Source organism: Carcharhinus amblyrhynchos, chromosome 7 (genome assembly GCF_965287045.1).
Source record: "Carcharhinus amblyrhynchos chromosome 7, sCarAmb.v2.hapA, whole genome shotgun sequence".
NCBI classification, from domain to species: Eukaryota; Metazoa; Chordata; class Chondrichthyes; order Carcharhiniformes; family Carcharhinidae; genus Carcharhinus; species Carcharhinus amblyrhynchos.
In genome coordinates, this window is record NC_137330.1 from 6,416,911 (window position 1) to 6,428,912 (window position 12,002).

The window sequence follows — 12,002 nt, forward strand, 5'->3', positions numbered from 1 at the left end:
AGATGATATTTCTGCTCCTCTCCAACTCCTGTACCAAAGTCTTCTTCAGTTGGAAAATCTTGAGTCTACGCTGTACATCAAGCCATTACTAAGTGTTGTCCATGTAAAAATCACTTTTAGAATGCCTCAGATCTAAGTGTAATGCTGGCCTAGCCCTATAACTCAATGGGGAAAGTTAAGGGTTTTGGTCATGGAAGGTTTAGGAGAAGCCAGGAACAAAGAACGAAGAAAATTATAGCACAGGAACAGGACCTCTGGCCCTCCAAGCCTGCACCGACCATGCTGCCCATCTGAACTAAAAACCCCTAGGAGAAAGCTAGCACGAGGGGGCATAGCTTCAAATTAAGGGGTGGTAGTTATAGGACGGATGTCAGAGGTAGGTTCTTTTCCCAGAGGGTGGTGAGGGATTGGAATGCCCTGCCTGCTGCAGTTGTAAATGCGCCTAGTTTGGGGGCGTTTAAGAGATCCGTGGATAGGCTTATGGATGGAAAGGGACTGGTTTAGGTTAGAGGGTCATTGCTTTTTAATTGGTCAGCGCAACATCGTGGGCCGAAGGGCCTGTTTTACGCTGAAATGTTCTATGTTCTATGTTCTGGGGACCATATCCCTCTATTCCCATCCTATTCATATATTTGTCCAGATGCCCTTAAAAGTCACTGTTGTATCTGCTTCCACTACCTCCCCCGGCAGCTATTTCCAGGCACCCATCACCCTCTACGTTAAAAAAAACTTGCCTTATACATCTCCTTTAAATCTTGCCCCTTGTACTTTAAACCTATGGCCCCTCATAATTGACTTTTCCACCTTGGGGAAAAAGCTTCTGACTATCCACTCTGTCCATGCCTGTCATAATCTTGTAGACTTCTATCAGGTTGCCCTTCAACCTCATTCCAGTGAGAACAAACCAATTTTCTCCAACCCCTCCTCATAACTAATACCCTCCATACCAGGCAATATCTTTTTTGTACCCTCTCCAAAGCCTCTACGTCCTTCTAGTAGTGCAGCAATCAGAATTGAACCTATATTCCAAGTGCGGCCTAATCAAGGTTCTATAAAATTGCAATACGATTTGCCAATTTTTAAATGCAGTGTCCTGGCCGATGAAGGCAAGCGTGCCGTTTGCCCCTTGACGACCTTCTGCACCTGCATTGCCACTTTCAGTGACTGTACACACAGATCCTTCTGCCTACCAATACCCCTAAGGGTTCTGCCATTTACTGTATGTTTCCCATCTGTATTAGACCTTCCAAAATGCATTATCTCACATTTATCCAGCTTAAGCTCCATTTACCATCTCTCCACTCAAGTCTCCAATTGATCTATCCAGGAGTTATGGGGGAAGGAGATGGGAGTTGCAGGTTGGGATGGAGTCAATTCAGGAGAGGGAACATTAGGGAAAAGGATGCCTCTTATTTGTCTTCACCTACTATGATGGGCAGCACAAAGTCATTATGAAATGGGCATGCGACTATAGGTGCTGGCAGAGTGCCTAAAAATCAGGGGGTTGTGCAATGCCCTTGCGTTCTCGTCAAGTCCTTAGTACCTGGGAAAGATCTATAATTTTGCACTCCGTATTATCACTGTTCAGTAATTGATTGCAAGACGTGATCATGTGAAACGATGCTGAAGATGATCATGTGTATCCGTCTCACGAAAGTTGTGAATCTCACAACCGTGGGGCCTTGCCATTGGGCGTGGGGTGTTGATTCTTTCTGTGCTGTTATTTATTTTGAGGAAAATGCTATTACTTTGTGTTTAAACCTGCTTTCTGAAACACAAGAGATCATCCAAAATTTTCAGTGAATTGCACACAAAGGAGATGAGTCACAAGGCTGCTGAGCAGAAAATGGTGGCTATTAATGGAGCAGAAATTAATCCCTCTTTGACGTCTCGGTACAGACCTGGCAGGCTCCCAAAGATTGTGCAGGAACAGATGGCTCTTTATTAATTAGTATACAATCTGAGAATTCGGACAAGGAAAACTGAGTCACCTGAAAGTGAAGTAGTGAGTTGTTCCAAATTGGATAGTGTTGAGGCAGCAGGGGAAAAAAATCTTTACCCAAGGTCAAGAGGGTGAATGGGAGTTGTGATCTCCTGATCCCCAGGAAGAACTGAATTGGAAGAGATTCTGTCCTGTAACATTGTGAACAGCAAAAGGAATATGGAAATATGGCCAATTTAAGACAGCTTTACCACCATGCAGTGTAGTGGCCTGCTCCATCACCAGTGGTAGCATGGCTTCTCTAAGGGGCATTCCCTCAGATCTACATGGTCGGGCCAGATCCAATGGAGAGTTGTGGTGGGAAGCTTAGCCACTTAAGTGTGAGGGCATGTATCACGGGTCAGGAAGGATCGGCAGTTGGAGCCAGGGAGGAATAGTTAACAGTCACATAGTTACTCTATTTGTCTATATCGTTATTCGTTGTTTCAGTAATAAAGCCTTTGTGTCTGAAGCAGTACCAAATCAAAATAACCAGAGAATAAAGTCTTAGATAAACAAAGAGAGGGATAGGATAAAAGTATGTAAGTCAAAGAGAGAAACAGAAAAAATTGAGACAAGCAGAAAAAGAAAAGGAGGAAGAGGAGACTCATATACAGGGAAGTAAGTGTAATTTTACTTTGTCCATGAGTGCCGCATTGGATGATCAACCAGGTTACAAGTGGAAATATGTTTGCCTTGCCATGTGACTATTTATCTTCAAATATCATCCACTTTCCATTATCCTTCATTGGGCCGAAACTGTAAGTGAAGCAAAATATAATGGTACAAATTATCTGATCGCTGACCGTTGAACATATTTGACTGATTGAATATACCTATCTCATGAACACCTAACCTTCTGAGCTATACCACCATCCCTGAAAATCCACCTCGTGACATTCCATCACAAACATCTGTATATTTACAAGGGGTGTCCTTAATTGACTGTAAGTAACTTTTACTATTAGTTACTTAAAACAGATGATACTTTTTAATGTTGAAGGAGATTGTGGGAGTTATTTTGGTGAAACAATGAAAACAGGTGTTAGATGGATGCCATTTTAGACATACCTATTAAAAGTTTGGCTTTAGGCTGCAGTGTGGTCCTAATGGATGATTAGCATAATTAGTATGTTCCTAGCAGTGATAAAATACACATTTGCAGATTCAACATTCAGAAGCTGATTGTATGCATTTTTCATCAGCAGGATGACTCCGCGATTAAGTCATGATACAATTGGTTCCTGGATATGACATTAGAGATGTGAGATTCAGAAGAGGAATGTCCTGTATCTGCAGGGGAGAAGGAGTCTGCCTCACCCTCCTGTCCCTCTCTCCTGCTGGTGATGTGCTATCTGCCTTTGTCTCCCACAGACCAAGGGAGAACCCCTAACAAGATATCCATGACCAATTCAAGCTTTCTTCTTAGCTTGAGTTGATAAGTGGCAAGTCACATTCATGCCTCAAAAGGGTCAGGCAATGACTATCTCCCCTTGACATTCAATGGCATTACATCACTGAATCCCTGACTCTCAACATCCTGGTGATTGCCATTGACTAGAAACTGAATTGACAATCCAAGCCCGAATGTTGTCCAGGTCTTGCTGCATGTGGAAATGGACTGTTTCAAGAGGTCAGGGGCTGAGTGGGCCTGGCATAATCATACTAAATGTCAATGAGCAGGTTTTTGCTATATATACACCAACACTGACTCATTAGAACATCTCCACTTGAAACTTACTTTGAAACTGCTTCAACCATTCTCTCAAACTATGCAGACCAGATCACAACAAATCAGGAAATAATTCTCATACCCCTCTAATTCTTTTGCCAATACTGCCATATAAATACTGTGGTTATAAGTATAGGTCAGAGACTCAGAATTTTGTGGAGTAACTCACTTCCTAATTCTCCAAAGCCCATCCAGCATCTACAAGGCACATGTCAGGAGTGTGATGGAATATTCTCCACTTTGCCTGGATGGCTGCTGCTCCTAAAACTCAACACCATCCAGGAAAAAGTAGCCCATTTGATTGGTACCCCAGCTACCACATACAAAATCCATTCCTTCCTCCTCTGAGACAGTGGCAGCAGTACATACCCTACAGGATGCACTGCATCAACTCACCAAGACCCCGTTAGATAGCAAACATGTGATTTCTATCACCTAGAAAGACAAAGACAACAGACACATGTGAACACCACCACCTGCAAATTCACCATGCCACTCACCGTCCTGATTTGGAAATGTTTCACCATTCCTTCATTGTCATTAGGTCAAGATCCTGGAACTGCCTCCAGAACAGTACTGTGGGTGCTCATACATTTCGGGGACTGCAGCGGTTCAAGAAAGCTACTCATCCCCACCTTCCCACAGTCAATTTTTGGATAACAAAAAGAAATGTAAGCCTTGTCAGGGGTGCCCATGAAGGAATTGTTTAAAAAAAGTTTAATTTATGACAAATTTATGATAATGATTTGCCATATTGTTCTGTTCTTTGTAGAAGATGGAATGGGAGAATATAATCGGAAACTAAGTATTTGCAGGGCTATAAGAGCATGGGGGACGGACTAATTGGATAACTCTTTCAAAGAGCTGATTGGCCAACAGTCTATACTGTGTGAAAGGTGATAAATGCTTTTTTTTTCTACTTTTTTAAAGGGCACCTCTGATGCCTGGTCATCTGTAGATGTTACAAGTTCCAGTCGGCAGAAAGATGCAGTTCACGCAGATGATGCTTCACACACACAGAATGGAGATGATAAATTGCAGGATGAAAGAAGAATGTGACTTCTTACCCAACATGAGACCAGATTCACGAGTGACCACTTGCATGTAAATTGGAGGTGCTCGGGACTAAATGAAACAGTCAAACCAGTAGTGACAAAGCATGGATTACTAAAGGGAGAGTAGCAATAGAGAGAAAATTTATCCACAAATTAAAACTGGAGCGAATAATCCAGTGGAAATATTCTGAATTAAAAGTTGAATATTGCTTTTGTTAGTGAAGTGAGAGCATACTTTGGGATTGCATTTGGCTTGAAAATCAAAGTTCGATGCCTGTGAATAACAATGTCATTTCACATGACTTTAAAGGTCATATTCCCGCTTATTCAGCCAGACAGGCTGAACCTGAAATTGATTGGACTTGCCCAATATTCTGAGTTCCCAGAATAGATGTAGGGTCACATGTTCTCTGGTTCGATCATTTTGATTAACAAGTAGATGTGGGTAAGTGCTGGTGCAAGGTCACTAGAAAGGAGTAACAGAATAGTCATTGATATTTAGTGCTGCTCTGAGAAAGTTTAATCTTTCAAAATGGATTATCAAACATTGTCAGAATGCTGAGAGATGATGTATTAAAATCATTACCGATGAGCTTATCTAGTATTCCACAGCTGTGGTCACATTATATTCTTTAAATCTCTATTGAACTTTGGCTAATTCATATTTAAAGTACCATACATATTTCTTTAAGGTTGTGTTTATTTATTAATGTCATAAGTAGGCTTACATTAACACTCCAATGAAGTTACTGTGATATCCTCTAGTTGCCACACTCTGGTGCTTGTTCGGGTACACTGAGGGAGAATGTAGCGTGGCCAATCCAGCACATCTTTGAACTGAGAGAAGAAACTCACACAGACACGAGGAGAATGTGCAGACTCTGCACAGACCGTAACCCAAGCTGCGAATCGAACCCGGGTCCTTGGCACTGTGAGGCAGCAGTTCTAAACAGTATGCCACTGTGCCGCCTGGTCTCTATATGATAAAAAGATTATAGAGATACTGGTGAAGGTGCAAAAATATTTACAAGATTAATACTGGAGCTAATTTATATCTACCAGGAAAGATTGAATAGGCTGGGCTCCTTTCTCTAGAAAAGAGAAGGCTGAGTCGTGACTGAGTAGAGTCTTTAAAATTTCAGTAGGGTAGACATAGAGATGTTTCCACTTTTGGGGGGATCCAAAACTAGGGGCCATAAATATAAGAATGTTTCTAATAAATCCAATAGGGAATTCAGGAGAAACACCTTTAACCAGAGAATTATTGGGATGTCAAACTCACTAAACATGGAGTGGTTGAGGGAAATAGCTTTCATGCTTTTAAGGGCAAGCCAGATAGACACGAGGGAGAAAAGAATAAAAATATATGTTGATGGAGTGATATGACAGTAGGTGGAAAAGAGTACATGTAGAAATGTCAGCACAGATCAGTTGGGCTGAATGGCCTTTTTCTGAACTGTAAATGCTTTGTAAAATTGTAAAGATTATTTCTTCCTTCTAGGTCTGGTGTTGGAGAACTCAAAGAATGGAAATATTTTGAAACCAGGATTGTGGAGGGACAGGGAGGAGGAGTATGAATGAATCTCCACAGTTAAAGCGGTTGGGAGAACTGGCGGAGGGAAGGAACAGGAAATTCCAATACTTTTATGACTCTTTTGGCATCTATATTCAGAGCAAAGCTTCAGTTCTCAAACTTGGTATGTGCCATACTTACCCTAATGTTATCGGAAGCAGCTGTTCCTCTTGGTTGTGGGATCAATCATGTGGGGGCATAGTCTTAGAGTGAGGAGCAGGAGATTCAGAGTGGATTCGAGAGAAAAAAAACACTGAGGGTGGTGAGAATCTGGAATGTACTGCCTGGGAACATGGTGGAGGCCAGAAACCTTACAACCTTTAAAAAAAAATTTGGATGGGCATTTGAAATATTATAACATTATGGATTTGGGACAAGTGCTGGAAAAAGAGATTAGCGGTTTATAAAATACATGGCAATTTGATTTTACTTGTGCAAAAAATATTCATTTTAATAGTATTCGACTGTTGCAACACTAACAAATCACCCAACCTTGAAACTATTTTCTCTTCATCTTTTCAATTGCCTTCACTCACTAAGAAGTGTGGTGTCCAGAACTGGATGCAATTATAATTTGGTGACTAATTTGGTGGAATTCTTTGAGAACATTATATGTGCAGTGGACAATGGGGACCTGTGGATGTGGTGTATCTGGATTTCCAAAAGGCATTTGACAAGATGCTGCACCAAAGACTGCCCCATAAGATAGAGGTGTACGGTGTTACAGGTAATGTATTAGCATAAACAGAGGATTGGTTAACTAACAGAAAACAAAGAATGAGGGGTAAATGGGTGTTTTTCTGGTTGGCGATCAGTGTAGGGACCACAATTGTTTATGATTTTCATAGATGATTTGGAGTTGGGGATCAAGTGTAGTGTGCCAAAATTCGCAGATGACACTAAGATGAGTGCCAGAGCAAAGCGTGCAGAGGATTCTGAAAGTTTGCAGAGAGATATAGATAGTCTAAGTGAGTGGGCAAGGGTCTGGCAGATGGAGTACAATGTTGGTAAGTGTGAGGTCATCCATTTCTGTAGGAATAACCGCAAAATGGACTACTGTTTAAACGGTAAAAAATTGCAGCATGCTGCTGTGCAGAGGGACCTGGGTATCCTTGTGCAAGAATCACAAGGAATTGGTTTGCAGGTGCAGCAGGTAATTAAGAAGGCAAATGGAATTTTGTCCTTCATTGCTGGAGGGATGGAGTTTAAAAACAGCGAGGTTATGTTGCAGCTGTATAAAGGTGCTGGTGAGGCCATACCTGGAGTATTGTATACAGTTTTGGTCTCCTTATGTAAGAAGGAATATACTGGTATTGGTGGGGGTGCATAGGTTGATTCCAGAGTTGAGAGGGTTGGTTTATGAGGAGAGACTGAGTAGACTGGGGCTATACTCATTGGAATTCAGAAGAATGAGGGGAGATCTTATAGAAAATGTAAGATTATGAAGGGAATAGACAAGATAAAAGCAGGGAAGTTGTTTTCACTGGCGGGTGAAACTAGAACTGGGAGCATGATCTTGTAAGTGGAAGCATATTTAGGACTGAGTTGAGGAGGAACTTCTTCACACAAAGGGTTGTGAATCTGTGGAATTCCCTGCCCAGTGAAGTAGTTGAGACTACCTCATTGAATGTTTTTAAGGCAAGAATAGATAATTTTTTGAACAGTAAAAGAAATTAAGGGTTATGGTGAGCGGGCGGGTAAATGGAGCTGAGTCCACAAATAGATCAGCCATGATCTTATTGAATGGTGGAGCAGGCTCAAGGGACCAGATGGCTACTGCCATTCCAAGTTCTTATGAAGATGAAAAGTTGATTTAATAGAATTGTTTAAAATTATGAACAGTTTGATAGGTATATAGAGAGAAACTGTTTCCTTTGGCAGAAGATGGATTTAAAACAATTGGCAAAACAGCCAAAGGAATAGAACCCTACAGTACAGGAAAGACCATTCAGCCTATCGAGTCTGCATCGACTCTGACAGATTATCTTACCCAGTTGTTCCCTCCAACCCCACACATTTACCATGGCTAATCCCCTAACCTATACGGTTGGGACACTAAGGGGCAATTTTACATGCCAATACAGCTAACCTGCACATCTTTGGACTGTAGGAGGAAACTGGAGCATCCAGAGGAAGCCCACACTAACACGGGGAGAACATGCAAACACAGAGATGATTTTTTTTTTAACTAATGAGCTGTTATGATCTGGAATTTATCATCCATGAAGGTGGAAGTAGTTCCAAAATGAAATAAAGCCTTGCTTGAAATAAAGTCATGCTTTCCAGGACTTTAGTACTTTACAGCCAACTAAGTGAATTGAATTGTATTTACTGTCATATTGATCGGATAATAATTGGGCCTGAACTTCCACGGAGTAGAAATCAATCAGATTGCCACTTTGCTTCTACTTATACATCTTGTATTCTTTAATGATCCTGTCTACCAACTCAGATCGGGTGAGAACTGTGCAGTGCAGTATGCTCCTGTGGCCTTCAGTCGAATACTGCTGAACCAGAGGCAAGGCGGCTACATGCCATGTTGGTCAACTGTGGTGGGGGTAGTGGAATGTACCTTGGAGTTCAGAGATGTCCCATGGGCTGAGAGTGGGAGAGCTCTGTGAGGGAGGAAGAGGGAGTGGGGGAGTCCCAAAGGAGTGTGGGAGGAGTTCCGTAGGGAGTTGGTGTGTGTCTTATTCAGAAGCTAGAAGTGGTTTTAATTATTCTGACTTTTTCTAGGTAACTATTGGTGTGAGACAGTTGGAACCATCTGAAGTATTAAAAAAAGCGTAGAAAAAGAAAGTGCAGAGAAATTAGATTAACAGTAGGTAGCTTTAGTTAGATCTCACACTGACACAAATACAATACACCAAGTGACCTATTTCTGTTGTAAATCCTATGATTTCTTGGCCATGGGATCTAACTGGGTCAGGCCCAGTTGAACTCTGATGAAGGGTCATCCAGACTCGAAACATTAGCTCTATCCTCTCTCCACAGATGCTGTCACATCTGCTGTGGTTTTCCAGCATTTTGTGATTTTGGGTCAGGCCCTCTGACTCTGCTACATTTCTGCAAGTTGATAGAGAGTACACAACACTGTTTGTTGATTGTCCATTTGTCTTGCTCCCATTCCGCAATTTCCACTTTACCTTCCAGTGTGGTCATTTTTAATAGTTTATTCATGAACAAAATCCTTTGCCTGCTGTTCCGACTCCTGTGTCTATGAAAACAACTTGAATTTACATCGTGCTTTTAAACACAGAAAAACATCCCAAGGCACTTCATGGAAGCATAATCAGACAAAAATAGCAGTGCAATTCATCTTTTCACAGGGTCTTGCCTGATAAAAATTGACATCAGTCTCATATATGAGGCAAAATTGTATTGTACAACTGCAGAGAACCATACTTAGCCTTTGTAGCATGCACTGTTAGGTGGAAGAAGAAAGATATACTGTGCTAGTGAACAAATTCAATATTTCAAACCACTTCACAAAGCAGTAACGTAAATGTTTTAATATTTGGAATTCATTTGCAAGATACAAACAAATTCAGTTTTTTCTAAAATATAATTTGCTCTTTAATTTCCTCCCAGCTTTCTATTTGGTTTTAGTGAAATGCAGTGGCCTAATTCACCTTTTAACAGCAAGATTGGATTTCCTATTGAAATTTGAATTGCCACTCTGCAATCATATCAAAATTGTTGAGACCATATATAATATAGCAATGCAATGTAGGTATGAAAATCTGGCCATTTGAGAGAACGTGCAAGCATGAACAATCTGTTCAGAGATTCAGAAATAGTTATTCCACCTGTTTAGGAATTTTGAATGTGTCAGTTGTGCTATAATATAACCACTGTAACAGAAATGGTAACTCGTAGTTAAAGTTGATTTCTTCCTTTGAAAGATCTTTTCACTTCTTTGTATATCTTCTTAAATTGATAACTATATTGGTGTCAGTTTTTAACTGTTTGAGAGTAATCAGGTTGGATTATTCCAGAAATTGTACTTTCCTGTAGGAAGATACTTGATATGCATTGCCAGTTAAGGGAACTAATGTTATAGAGTCATAGAGGTTTACAGCATGGAAACAGGCCCTTCAGCCCAACTTGTCCATGCCGCCCTTTTATTTAAAGTCCCTAAGCTAATCCCAATTGCCGCATTTGGCCCATATCCCTCTATAACCCATCGTACCCATGTAACTATCTAAATGCTTTTTAAAAGATAAAATTGTACTTGCCTCTATAGAGCCATAGAGCACACAGTACTTGTTTTTACTGCCTTACTCTGGTGTACATTAGCACTGCTTGGACTGTTCTCTGTTTTGAATAATTCATAATTATGCTTTTCTTGTTTGAATGCTTAATTTCTGCACAGAGTGTCCTTTGGTTCTTGGAAAACAACATAAACCACTTCAACAATTGAATAATTCTTCAAATTATTGAAATGAAGTTTTAAAAGATTTTTAAAAATTGACATTTATTTTTACCTTTTCAGTCGCAGGTTTATGGAGCTATAGCAAATCAATGTACTAACAGGAGGTTAGAATTTTCTGCCTCACCTTGATGCTGCACAGGGGAAAAGATAAATTATGCTTTGGGCTACTTAGAATCCTGTATTAAATATAACTGCATGAGGTTGCCTGTTGAGATATACTAAATAATACGTACAAATTTATAGCTCTGTTAGTTTAGGTGAAAACTGAAGGTTTAAAGATATTATTGGATCAAGCTATAGAATAGAATGGAATGTAACTTGTTTAAGCATTAAACAATGTAAATTTAATTGTACAATTTCATTGTACTAAGATTATATTCTTGAACCATATGCACACATTCGTGTGATCTTTATACCCATGATTAACATGGGAATATGCACTATAAATATCAGGTTCTCGATCTTATTTCTGCTAACTTAAAATATGGTATATATTTATGTTCATTCAGATGTCTTGAAATTTTATGAACACAGTTTAAATTTGCTATGCATGATGCAGTATGGAATCTTTATATTATTTCAGAAAATAAAACACTGAAATTTTGACGCTGTTTGTTGAATGTTTTATTGATTGTATTTCAACACCACAGTGCCTGCTATTATTTGTGGAAGTAAACAAGGTCATTTTAGTGCATCATACATAACACACACTGGTGTTGAGTTCACAAATGAGCTTGAACTTAATTTGGTCAATGGTTAGTCATGGCAGGTGATTCAGTTTCTGTGGGTTTATTCATCATCAAATAATTTAAGAATGTTTTGGTTTTCAGTGGACAATGTCAATGTACCACAATTGACTAATTATTTGAATTGTCTAAACGTTTTAAAGTTTATGTATTAGAGTCACAAGTAGGCTTATGTTAACATTGCAATGAAATTACTGTGAAAATCCCCTAGTTGCCACACTCCAGCACCTGTTCAGGTGCAATGGAGGAGAATTTAGAATGGTCAATGTACCTAACAAGCACGTCTTTGGACTGTGAGAGGAAACCAGAGCACCCAGAGGAAACCCACAGACATGGCGAGAACATGCAGACTCTGCACAGTGACCAAAACCAAGAATTGAATCTCGGTCCTTCGTGCTGTGAGGCAGTAGTGCTAACCACTGTGGGAGGTGGTGGACCTGTATTGGGTTAGGAAACAAAGTCCACATCTGAGCACTAATT

At 40.2% G+C, this 12,002-nt stretch overlaps 1 protein-coding gene across 1 annotated transcript in view; it reads left to right on the forward strand.

Annotated features, from left to right (window-relative positions):
- Positions 1-11,333, forward strand: part of LOC145345344 (pecanex-like protein 2) — a 220,115-nt gene extending 208,782 nt beyond the window's left edge. Inside the window, exons 36-37 of the mRNA XM_080193158.1 lie at positions 4,644-4,817; positions 6,270-11,333. Coding sequence (XP_080049284.1) covers positions 4,644-4,772 — 129 coding nt within the window. The 3' untranslated portion in view covers positions 4,773-4,817; positions 6,270-11,333. The remainder of the gene's footprint in view (positions 1-4,643; positions 4,818-6,269) is intronic.
- Positions 11,334-12,002: the final 669 nt, after the last annotated feature.